The sequence below is a fragment of the Passer domesticus genome, chromosome 5, assembly GCF_036417665.1.
Source record: "Passer domesticus isolate bPasDom1 chromosome 5, bPasDom1.hap1, whole genome shotgun sequence".
Lineage (NCBI taxonomy): Eukaryota > Metazoa > Chordata > Aves > Passeriformes > Passeridae > Passer > Passer domesticus.
Window position 1 is genome coordinate 82595119 of NC_087478.1, and position 13286 is coordinate 82608404.

General features: G+C 36.9%; 1 protein-coding gene across 24 annotated transcripts in view; it reads left to right on the plus strand.

Annotated features, from left to right (window-relative positions):
• C2CD5 (C2 calcium dependent domain containing 5) overlaps positions 1-13286 on the plus strand; it is a 55927-nt gene that overhangs the window by 24543 nt on the left and 18098 nt on the right. For 14 of the 24 annotated variants that reach the window (XM_064421489.1, XM_064421497.1, XM_064421498.1 and 11 more), the window contains 2 exons: positions 10209-10323; positions 12035-12130. In XM_064421489.1, the coding sequence (XP_064277559.1) occupies positions 10209-10323; positions 12035-12130 (211 nt within the window). Of the gene's footprint in view, positions 1-10208; positions 10324-12034; positions 12224-13286 lie in introns of all 24 variants that reach the window. The other 10 variants (XM_064421486.1, XM_064421491.1, XM_064421485.1 and 7 more) reach the window with 2 other exon arrangements.

The window sequence follows — 13286 nt, forward strand, 5'->3', positions numbered from 1 at the left end:
GCTCTAGCATGTTTAGGTTAATGCTTCAAATTTAAATATGTTTAATCATCAAATGCCTAAATGTCACGTTTTCATGTTGCTAAAGACTCTCTTTAAAATTACAAAACATTGCTTTAGTATAAAATAGTATTGCTAAGAATAATTTAATATCAATCTGGAAAGCTGAATGTTCAGATGTTTATTTAGTAGCCACTTTCAGCTCAGCATCCATGAAGGAAGTAATTTAGGCTAAGAGAATGGGTTCTTCCTTACACAGTTGGGATCATGTCAGGTGTTATTTTATTTTGTTTGTTTGGTTTGGGGTTTTTATGTAGTGGGTTTTGGGTGTTTATTTTGGCCTATTGGTTCGATTTGGGTCAAAACTAACTGTTGGTTAGTTTGTTGTTTTGCCTGGGCTTGCACTTTCTTTAACAAAAGCTTTCCTCCTGTTAATTTCAGGAAATCAATGAGTGTGTTTGTTCTTAATACTAGCTCTAAAATAATAGTTGTATTATAGATAATAATAGATATAAAAATTATCCAAGAGAAAAAGATAACTATCAGTTTAAAGAGAAGAGTAGTATGTAGCCCAGAATATGTTGGTTCATAAATCTTGAATTGTAAAATGCAGCCAGTTACAGGACTTAAAACATAATTATTTGAATCACTTTTTAATCACTTCATTACCCAGCCTGAAAAAAGCCCCAGTGTTCTTTTTTTTTGTGCAGTTTTAGTAATCAAAGTGTGTAACTTCCTCATACAGCTGTAGAAGTCATGGATGAGTTGGTGCAGTCTAGATGCAGCAAAGACTGCTCTGTCATGTTTTCCCTGTGGAAGGATGACATGCTGTGCAAGAGAGGCAGGCATAACTTCCCTGCATAGAACATCCCAGCCAGTGGCCTTGTCAGGCTTTGATGTTTGTGAAGCTGGCACCATGAAAAGGTACACAGCTGACCTCTGAGGGCTTGCTTCCCCCAGAAACCTTCCTTCTTGATAATTCACTCTTGCCATGCAGCTCTGTGTCATGCTCTAAAACTCAGTTTGAATGTGCAGTTATTAAAAATCAGACATTTTTCAGTCTGCAAATTTTTAAAAAATAGGGAGAGCTCAAAACTATTGGCTCATTTTTGCTGTTTCTTTTACAGTAAGCATCCTTTAATATTGTGATTGTGAGCTTTTCTGACTTTGTTGGTTTTCTGTGCTTGTTCTAAAGTGATAATCTTTTAAAATTAGCTTTCAGTATGAAAAGACTATTATGAAATTCTCGGGTCTGTGACTGGTATGGCATGGTCTGATCCAAAGTGTTAAAAATGTGTCAAAAATTTTGTGTACTGTGTATGACCTTGAAAAGTTGGAATTCATTGTTGCTTTTCCAGTTTCAGTGGATGTTTTTATTGAAAGAATTTTATTAGAATAATGGAGTAAATGAGTTTATGTACCGACACTAAACATGCTTTGAACTAGACTAGAAAGTGATCCACAATGTCAAATTAGGAAGCGAAGTGCAAGTCAGGAATTCATTTCTTGATGGTATATCCAAAACTGTTGTCTAAATTTTTTAGAGATTACAGGGAAATGACTGTGCATTTATGTGTATATAAAACATTTTCCCCAGAGGTGCTTTTTACCTAGAGGTGTTGGTTGGAGTGGAGAGGTGTAAACCAAAGAGTAACTGTAGAGTTAATCCCTCCTGAGAGCTCGCTGTGTTCTGCAGCCTTGGTGTGTCAGTAGGTGTGTAGAGAGCTGGTTAACCCTGCTGCTTTGGGCCTGAGCAGGGTGCACTCCTGTTCTGGAAGCATGCATGGGGCCTTTGCAGTGCTAGGTGTGCTGCTGGACACAGAATGTAATCACAACCATAAGTGGGCTAAAATTATTTTACTTTTGGAAAACGTTCAGGCTTCATTTCAGCTTGCTTAGTAACTGTGTGGTGCAGAAGGATATTGCCTTTTTTTTTTTTTTTTTTGTGTCTTGCCAGGAATTTAATTGTATGTAAAGTACAACAGGGAGCATCCACTGGTAGGGAAACATCAGAGATTTGAAGGTGCTTGAAAATCAGACATGGAAGTAAAGACTGACTATTTCATGAATGGAAAAGAAGCTGCTTAAATATCTGGGAATTGCATATAGTTCAATGAAGAATTGTTTAAATGTTTATAAAATACAAGAAGGTGGATATGAAGATGAAATTGCAAAATGAAAGTAGGGAGTTGAGCAAAAATTGATAGAAAAGAGGGCACATAATGCAGTGGAAGATAGCTAGCTTCTGGTGCTGTCTCTGGGAAAGAATGAACTCCAAGTATAAAAACGTGCAAGGAATCCTCAATCCAGGAGGCTGATCTTTGTTAAAGGTTTGGCACTGAGGTTAAACACAGAGCACAAAGTTAGGCAGTGCAAGAACTTGCTGTATAGAGGCTGCTTTTCCATATGGCTGTTTCACAGCACCAATATATAATTACTCACATAATTGAATTTTAAACTCCTCATTAGGAAGCTGTTCCAGCAGTGCATCTTCAGCTCCAGCAGTCAGAAATATGGAAAGATAAAAGACTGATAAAAACTTCCTAAGCATCTCCTGAGCTCCCTGTGTGATATCCAGTCTTGTTGTTGGAGTGTGAAATTCTCCAGAGTTAGTTTTGCATAGAGGAAATGCAAGAGCAAAGCTTGGCTGTGTTTTGTTTCTGTAACTGAATGTTTTTCTTCCACAGAAATACAGAGAATGTGCAAATGACATTTCAAGCTGCTTTCTGGGTGTAAGTGTGGCCCAGTTGTAGGAGCACAGTAGGAAATGTCAGAATGTGCCTGTTGGTGTCTGATGTGGTTATCCTTCAGATCAAGTAGTAAAAGCCCCAGCATTTTGAGGTTGACCTCTTGCCTTTTCTTTGAGAATTTCCAGGTTGGCTTCTTGCCCATCAGTATGTGTTGAATGAAAATGGGAGGTTAAAGCAGTTGTCAGAGGCTTTTTCTGAAAACAATGAGGGATGTGATAATAATTGACTCCAGTAATAATTGACTCCAGTTTTCTGCAGCCTTTCCCGAGGAGTGAATATTCCCAAGTAATTTCTATGGTTAATATGAGTGGTGTTTGAATATGATTTCCAGAAGCAGACACACCCTTATGGTAATGAAATAATTTTCATTGGGACTGTACTTTTTTTTTTTGAGAGTTCTAAGTAGATATTTATGTAACTGAAGAAAAGGTGGTCACTGTCACTGAGCACAGAACAGTATTCAGATGTTCTGTTAGAGATTCCTAAATAAACTTGGCATTTCAAATCCTTGTTTAGAATTCTTTGCCTACCTAAGTAATGCTATTTCATCTGTTCATACTGCTTTAAAACTCTCCCTAAATTCTGGCTAACGGTGTGAAATCCAATAGAAACTTTTCTTTGCACAAGTGCTCAAAAAAAGCCATTTCTTATTGCACAAATACACTTTGGTTTTGAATTGATAGTACACAAGAGAGAGAACCTTGGTCTGGCAAAAATTGTATTTTTGCACATAACTTGTCCTAATTTCAAAATGCAGGGCTGGGCTAAAACTATGGTCTTCATAAGATGTCCTTCATGGATTGCATTGAGTTTTTTCAGCCTTCTTGTATTTGCTTCTGTGGTTGCAAACATACAGTTGTAGAACTATCTGCCTGCCTCCAAGTGTATTATTGTAGAAGAAAACCAGAATGATTCTGCCTGAACCAGCACCTTGCTGACTGTAACAGGATTACAGGAATAACTGATAGATGCTGATGGATAATAAATGTGAGGCACAGGAAATTTGCTTTTTAAGTCTCCTTGGATCCAGAAGTTCAAAGAAGTGTCTCTGCCTAGTTTGTCTTAAGACAGAATAAACAGCTGTGAGTGCACAGAAATATTGAATGCAGAGGTTCTGCATTCCTGAGAAGTGCAGACAAGGAGTAGGAAATTCAGAGACAGCGTCACTGCATACCAGCTAATGGCATCCCCTTCCTGCAGCAGTAAATCAGATAAAATGGGATTTAGAAAGGCCTGCCTTGCTCCAGCACAGTGTCCCCAGCTCTGGGTAACAGCTCCTTTTTGTAGTCATTTCAAGCTTCTCTTTGAAGATTGCTCGTGTTTTAAAATAGGTTGTATTTATTGTGCCAAGCTGACAAAGCAACAGAGACACAAAATAGAATAAGTAGTTTCTTTATTACCTGCTGAGTCACCATTCTAGGATGAATGACTGAAATAATCACTAAAAGCTGAAGTAACAAAGGCATATATTTATGCATGGAAATGATTTTCCAGAGGCAAATTTATTTCCTATATCTAATGTTTTCTAATTTCTGGGCAGTATTTTTGAGCTTTTATAATCCTAAGTATGATGCAATTTAAACCTTGATTTTTAACTGTTTTGATTTTTAATATATGTTTAATTTTTAATAGATTCTGAATTTTTTTCTTCAAATACCTTCTATTTTGACATTATATTTTTCATTTAATTTAGGTTGTATCACATGGTTGTTTCTTTTAGCTCTGCACTAAATTATTACTGCTGCTTTTACATTATTACAAGATTTTTTTTTTAGATTACACTTTTTTCAGCTTGTGCTCTTCCTATCAGACTTTTATCTACAATTAAAAGTTACAGCCACTCTTGTGACTGTATTAAGCCATAAGGGGAACAACCCTTCTGCTTCTCCATCTTGGAGTATATTTTGGGATTAAAGCTATCACTCCTCAACAGTGAGCTGCCATTGAAGGAATGATATATGGAATTTTCTGTATGGTTTCTCTTGGAGACTTGCTGCTCATGTAGTGATGTGGCCTGACTGACCCAGTGGAAAACTGCCCTGCAGATGAAAGGGTTTGGTTTAATCAGCCAGCCAACATCTCATCCTGTAAATGCAGTTTAATCTAAGTATTCTTAAAAAAGTCTCCTGAGTAATTGAAGAATTCCTTCAGCTTTCGAGTCTCGTTTTGCTCCCTCAGCAGTGTGGCTGAGGAGGTGAGGTGTGTGCTGATCTCTAACTCACCTGGCAGAGAGCTCTGGCTGTCAGTAACATTTGGCAGGCTGGATGTTTTATGTGGGGTTTAACTTGGTAAACAGAGTAAGTGTGCCTGTTCCCTTTGGGTGTGGTTACACTGTTTCCTGCTAGTTTAGTGTATCCTAGTTTTCCTGTGATATATCCCTACAATCTACTTCCTTCACTCGCTGTCACAAAGTTCTCATTTGTACATCTTCTGGTCTTACAGATTAATATAGGGAGTAGTATTTCTAAACAAGGAGTGGCTTGAAAACTTTTTTGAAGTTTTAGGTTAGTCTGTTGTAGCTTTAATTATTTGCTACCTGAATTTTATGTTAATCGTTACAGATCAGAGCATTTGTGTTTCTGTACAGTTATTTAGTTGCTAAATATTTTAGAAAATTGGTAATGTCAATGTTAATAGGATAACCAGAAAGGATTAAATAAAACTTCAAGGTCCAGGGAAGGTTGCTTATAAACCTAACAAAGGTGTCTGTTAAAAAACCCAGCTAGCCAAACCTACACAAGCATACCACACATCTTTCTGTATAAGCTGTTAGTAGGTTTTTAATTAAGAAGATGTAAAAATAAGGGAATATTGAATGTGTGGATAATGGCTTTGCCTAATGAAAGATTCAAAGATTGAATTTGAAAGATATTGACCTCCATTGCCATTTTTGAAACAACAGAACAATGAGTCATTTATAGATCATGAAAATTTTCCTTGGATGATTGTCCTCCTGTCAGAGTATTGCCTTCTACATGTAGATATTTACTGAATTATGCAGCGTAAAACTGGTTGAAGTGAATCAGACAGTCTGTACTTTGGAGTAATTTCCTCAGATTGTCTAAGGATTCAGCTTTAAGGATACAGCAACTCTTGGTGTGAACTGTGTCATCAAGAGGCCATTCTCCTTAATCTGTCTCCAGTTTCAAAAAATCTATATGGACTATCAAAATGCATCTTCTGGCTAAATCTTGAAAGAACCTGTACACGTGACCCTCTAGCAAATAACTTGGGAAAGGTGTTGCTTCTTATGAATGAGAAAGTGATAGTGTCTAGGTGAACAATTCATACAGGATATTGCCCCCTGGATAGTGCAGCTCAACCTTGTATTCTAAAGGAGATGGGTGACCTGCTGGTGGATAGAGCTAACTCAAAGAACATTCCAGGTACAGAAGTTCTGTTTGTGTCTTATAAAACTGCTGAATAAAATCAGTTTGACAAGTTTCAGTTGAAGGAGGCTTGAGTTCTTCACGATTTTTATAGAATGCTGTACTTTTGACAGCATTGTTTCTCAAGTCCTCAACCATAGAAACAGCATGCTTTGCTTCCACTTGGTTATAAATATCCTGCCAATTTGGAAACATTTTATTAAAGTAAGTTTAGTATTAAGCCTTTGGTTTCCCTCAAAGGGGACGTAATTAGCAGTGGAATTTCCTGCAAACCTTTCTGCTTAGAGTTGTAGAGAACCCTTGGTCCAAACTACTCGGTACATTTGCTAGAAAAGCTTGTGACTGAGTGCTCTGTATGCTTGCCTTTTTGCTTCCACCTAGAATCCAGGGCCATTACTTTCTGTAACCATTTCAGTGAGCTGCCATAGTTTTCAGTCTGTACTGTCACCTGATCCAAGCATGCGCCAAAATACCCACCGTTTCTGGCTCCTGTCTGCTGAATCTGCTTTGCAAACCCTTAGTTCTTAAGCTTTTGCCTTAGCAAAACAACCAACAGGCACTCTCATGGAGTGTGCTGGACACATGCCATCCTGCTTCCCCAACTCCTCTAATTGTTTATGTAAATCCTTAGCTTTACTAAACTTGTAAATGCTACGACAGCATCCCCATGTGAAATTGTGTGGCTCATGTGTCAAAAAAGGCTGCTTGTGAAAATATTTGTCAGAAGAATATGAATGCTACACATTGCACTGCATTCAGTGTTTTGTATCAACCTATTATTGCAATGTCATGGTGTTTGATTTTAATTGTAGACAATTATTTTGTGTTTTAATACGCAAAGGTAAGTTCATATAAACTGTGAATTTACAGTATTTATATATAAATATAATAATTTTTTTTTGGCCTCTTTCTGGAATAAAAAATAGTCAAATATCTTAAGCAGAGGTCATGGTCTTCTTTACAAACAATTGTTTCTGCATGACTTATAGAAATATTTGTTCTTGTGCGATAAGAAGTTGTTAGATTCTTTGAATTGGGTCTGATCCTGTTAACGCTGAAGACAAGGGCTGGAAAATACTTCTTACCTCTCAAAAGAATGAAAATGATCCATTACATTTCTTTAGTTAATAGTTTTGTTAGTGAGGCTATTGAACAGATTCTTAGAATAAAGGGTTAAATATTGTTTTAGCAAGACAGTGTTGAGCAACTTCACAACAGTGTGTTTGCCATAATGACAATGTGTCCTTCTAGATGGTAGGTGAGAAAATTAAGTCTCTTAAGTTCAATAATTTAAACTATAAATTTTTGTGGAGGAGAGCTAAATGTTTGCATAGAATTTGGGACCCGTCACTATTTCTACCTTTTATGTTCACTTTAAGGATCCCTGTTTCCTTTCAACATCTCATTCCATTTCAGTTTTCACTGTGGCTACATTCCTTTTCAATGTCATTCTTGTCTTTATCAATCTTACCTTTATTTCACAGCACTTTTTGTGTTCATCCTCAGTCACTTCACCTCTTGCTAACTCTCAAATCCTCATCATGACTTCACATTTTCTTGCACTTTGACATTGAATTGTCACTGATGATAAGTAGAAGCAGTTTTTGCCAGATGGAACCAAAAGGTGTAAAAAGTTGTAGTTTTGAAAATTGGCGATTTTTGTCTAGAAAAACGGGTATTTTCTTCTTTGCAGGTGTTTTTCTGTGGAGTACAAGAATTTGTGTGGCTCTTTAGTCAATGTTTATAACCAGCTGCCTGTGATCCAGTCTCACTGAGCAGGTGTTTTTCTGCATGGTCAGAGAAGCACTTTTGCTGCTACTTAGACTTTTCATGAATAAGGAGAAACACATTGCTTATCAGAACAATCTCTGGCCCATGACTGGAGGGGAAAGGAGGAGTTGCTCCCAAGATCCATGTCCATTTCACCAGAAAGAGTTCAAAAGAACTTTCACAGAATGTGCTTGTGGTCCCTCATCTTCCATGCACTCTAAATTTGTCAGATGTTGTAGCCTGGCCTTACCAGCCATTTCCAGAGATTCTCCCTCAGTTCAGCCAGCCCTGCTGCTGTTCCCTGCTGGCAGCAGAGGCAGCCTCTGTCCAGAGGGGTACCTGCAAAGAGAAGGCGTTTCCCACTTTTTGTACCTCAGGTGGTTCTGAGAGCTGAGCTGGGGAGCTCCAGCCCTGTGTGTGAGGGAGGATTTCTGTAGGAATCTCAGGAATTCCAAAGCTGAGAAGAGCAGGTGCTCCAGGAATCTGGGTCAGGATTGCTGAGTATCACCTTAAGCATTTCTTTCCCCAGTCACTGAGAGGATTTAAACAGTGTTTTCACACTGAGAGTAAAGTGCAGCACCTCAAGAGCCTGCCAGTAGTGCACTGAAACCTGCTAAAGTGAACTTGGATTACAGAACATGATTGGTACAGTTCTTAGAAATCCCTTGGTTTGTGTCCTGACCTGTATGTTTTTGTTGGTTGCAGAGAACATTCCTAAGAACTCTCACTGTAAGGTTTTTTCTGTTCAATGTTCATTTCTTAAAGCAAAGGTTGAATAAAATTTAGTCTGAGCATCCAGGCTGCTGCTGGTCAGTGCAGTGCTGTGAGTTGCACAAGCATTGCCATCTAAAGTTAGGTATAATTGAATATACAGACCTCTGTGCTCTCCCTTTGACCTAGAAAAAAACTCATTAGTTTAGTTAGAAAAATTAGAGCCTAGTTCTAAATGCAAAGTTGAGGTAAAGTCATGAATGAATACATCTTTACAATATTTCTGTTTTGGTAACTTTTAAATTATGTGTATATCTGCATCTTGCATTTTTGTTTGTCATGTTGTCAGAGAACCAAGTGTATGATAACATGGTTATCATACACTGTGTTGGTAAATATTCCTGGTAGTACAAAATTGGTTCCAAATAAATTTCAGTTTTTGACTTTGATATTTAAATTATGATTCAGCAAGGAGAACTCAGTAGCCAGAAGTTTGTATCTGTGCTAAGTTTGGTTAATTTCAGGGAAATTCCATAAGAATCTCTCTACTCAGAACCCTTGGTAATATCCGAGTGCTGATTGTTTGTTACTGGTTTTCCCTTTTTGTATCAACAATTAACACAGTTGCTAACTACATTCATTGAAACGGGTAAGTTCTCAGGCAAGAAACAGCTGACAAATTCTAGTTGTATATTCAGTATTTTTTGGCTCCATATGTAAAAAGCTTGTAAGACAAGAGCTTTAGTTGTGGGAACTAATTGCTGAGCAGTTAAAAAATAAATGGACTGCATGAACTTACTCTAGCAGCACGGTCTCTTTGTATTTTTGTATCTTGTCTTTCAAGAAAGCAGGCAGGATATATTTAATATATAACCTTGAGGACGGTAAAGGTAATTCGAATCCATTCATGGGCATGGAGGGAAGGTGCAGTTTCCAGGATACTGACTCAAAAAAGCACTGACAACATACATCCTGTATTTCTTCACGTTGGAATTGTAGAAGTAGTTTCAAATCTGTATGGCTTCTCACAGTTAGGAGAGCCACAGAACTGTCCATTTGATTAGTGATACAGTTTTGAACAAATATTTTCAAAATCTGGTTAGCAGAGAGAACTGCTCCCAGTAGGAAAACTTACTGAGGTTATTTCAAAGATACCAAGTGTACAGCAAAGTAAAATATCAGTTTACTGCTAGAAATACAGTTTCATTACTGTTAGTCTTTCAGCATTACAGAGTATCTGTGATGCTTTATTGCAAGTTACACACTGCATTTGTGTTGGAAGCTGAGAGTGTGGTTTGGACTAAAACCAGGTAGAGATTGGAACAGTATCTACAGTATTTTAGTGTTCTCTGTCATATGGACAACGAGAAGAATGCAGTAATTTGGGAGAACTTGCTCTCTGGGGGAGAAACAAGCTAATTAGTGAAGAAGTCCCATTAGTGTTTCCTTGAAGTGTGATAAATAGGAAGGAAAGAAGGCGTCCACATTCAAAGCACTTGCATATGCAAACCTCAGCTTTTCAGGTTAACTGCATGAAGCTTTGTGTCGGCACAGCCCAGAAGAGTGAACTGATTTACACTTTGTCTTTCAGATGAACCAGAGACACGGGATGCCTGGTGGGCAGAAATCAGACAAGAAATAAAATCCCATGCCAAGGCATTGGGTTGTCATGCTGTAGTGGGCTACAGTGAATCAACCAGCATTTGGTAAATCATGATGATGATTTGATTTTCAAAATGCCACAGAAATTTTTTTCATTTTATTATCAGTGTGTTAAAAGTTAACTATTCCAGTACGAGTGTTGGTATCATCTATTCTATAACTGCTTTACAGAGTTTAAGTGAGATTATGAAATTTCATTATTAGGTATTTTTATATATGTTTAGATGTGGGCTTTAGGTATTTTCTAATGAATGTTAAAATTTTTTCTTTTAAACTAAAACGTACAACTTGTTTTGTTGTAACAATATTAATTTACCCATGAAGTTTTCTAAACCTAATCTACCTAAATAATTACAACTGTTCCTAGAAGTATATGTATTGAAGTTTCATTATTGGATAACAACTGGCAGACCAGGACTTAAGTGGAAAATTTCAAATTTCAGGCCCAAAAAAAGCTTGCTCTGGAGTGAGGTGTGTCTGCTGATATTAAACAGAAAATTACTCTGGTTTATTATTTTGAATTGCATTTGGGAAGTAGCAAGCAAATTCAAACATCTGAATTTATTTTCTTTTGAGTTGATTTTGCCTAAATATTTTAAGGTAAAAACACTAAAAATTTGCTTTTTTAAGGAGAGAAGTTGGAAAAGTTTTGGTTTGCCATATTTTCCTCAATTACTCCATCACTGAGGGATGATAACACCAAAATGAAGCATTTATTCCTTTGCTTATCAATCTTCTTGTAAAAATCATAAATAGTTTGCATTATTTTTTCTACCCTAACTATGGGGAAAGAATGTTTAGAGCGTAGACAGGCAGTCAGGTATTGGTTATTTGATGCTTGCATTTCTCTAAAGGAATTGAATGTGGCAGTGTTTGATTATTGATAAAATATTTATTGGAGTTCCCATACTTACTGCCAGTTCAGCTTTATTCCATGCTTAAAGCACAAGCCTGTGTGTGTTAAGTACTGGTCTCCCAGACATGTTATGTGTGAAAAATTATTTTGGAAAGAGAAACAACAAATTGAAACAATACAATCTAGAATGATTGTATCATTCTAGAAAATGAATGGGAAAGATTGTCTCTATTTTTTTTCAATATAGTATTTTATACTGAGTACGAGAGGTTTGTTTCTTATTTAACAACTTGAGAATTATTAAAGCTCTGTGATTGTCCTGAGAGCTTGAACTCTGCTAAATCCTAAGTATGGCTGGTTACTTTATATGCAAAATGTACCATTTTTGTAATTCTTCCTAGTAAAATTTTACTGTTTTGCCACTTTTTATCCTTCAAGAAGCACCTTGTCAGTGTTGAGTTTTAACTTAATTTTGAAAATTGAATGTTAATAATATCCTGGGGCTCTCAACTTCCCCTTTACTTTGGTAAAAAATTATGCCTTGGGTTTTTTGAATGTTTCATTGATTTGCTGTATTTCTTTGCATTGTTAGCCATAGAACTGAAAACCATACTTAAACCTGGTTAGCCTTGCTGTTGCTATATTGTTTGTAACATGACGCAAAGCTCTTAAGTCTTTCTGTTCAATCCTTCTTCACCCTGTACTTACGCAGTGGTTATGGTTTAAATACCAGAAGAGGATTGTTTGTGAGTTTTAATGGATAAAATTGCACAAGTGCACAGAATTAGTGATGTTGAGCTTCAATGACACTTGTAGTAGCCTTTTAATCTGATAATTTGATATAAAAGCAGCCACTAAGTAGCAGGAATTCACTCTGTTGTTGTTCTTTTCTCTTATAGTGAAGAGGTCTGTATTTTGTCCGCATCTGGCACAGCAGCTGTACTGAACCCTAGGTTCCTTCAGGATGGCACCATGGAAGGCTGTTTGGAACAAAGGTTGTCATGGCAGCCTGGCTTCTTTTCCATAGGGTCAGAGAAGGGAGAGGTTGATTTTTTTCCTCAGAGCCAAGATAGTTCTTCTCTATTAGGGTAGGTTACAGTGTTACAGTGCAGGATGCGGGACCAACCACTTTACTGCTTTTCACTAACAACAACCACCACAGGAGTAATGGAGCTCTGCACCCAATTAGATACTCTTTTTATTTCTAACAGTCTCAATAAGGTAACACGTTTGACTACTAACCCAGATCATAACTCAGTTTTTTCCTTCACTGCTCCTCAGGTCTCTTTTCTCAATTTTGTATCACACCATAAGAAATGACAGATGTTTGATAACTTACATAAGCCAAAAGTGGCTGTGTCTATAATGTGTGTATGTCTGCTCCATTAAATACTATTTATGTGTGGGAGATAAAGTAGCTTGGTTGTTAAACAAATACAATGGCTGATTTTTCCAAAATAGGTATGTGTTGAAATTGATGAGCAAAATCATGAAACTGAAGGCCAAACATGAAGATCCCCTTTGTTTCTGCTCTTGCAAATAAAATTTGAAGAATGAGTATTGCCACAAAGTTATTTTTGGGGAAAAAAGATTAATTAACGCTTATTGGTAATTTATTATGTGTTCTTCAGGATAGTAATCAAATATTTCAAGGAATAATTATAATTGTAAGCAAGGCTATTCATTACACTTTAGCACTTGCATTGCTTTTTCCGTAATAAAGCAGTCAACATGGTTTATTCAGAATTTTTCTGAATTATTTCCTGAATTATTCTTTTACTTTGTCAGTAGAAGACCATTGTCTTCTGGTGTAGATACAGTTTTAAAAATTGTAGCCAGAACTAAAATACTTGGTTTTGTAGTCACTGTATGATGGAGAGGAAGAAATATCATATTCATAATATAAAGAAAATAATACCTTTTTTCAAATATGTGTTTTGGTGCTACTAAGAGTCTTGGCATGGATTGGAAATGCCAGAGGGAGGTAAAACAGGTAAACAGACAAAGCTCATGCTCAACACAAAATCTATTTGCCAAAGTCTTACGATAACTAGTGTTCCAAATCTGACAGACTTGCTTAAGCACCTCTTCAAAGTCACTGAAGAATTGTTTATGTGAAAGAGAATCCGTTTGCAGTGATGCAGTTGGCCT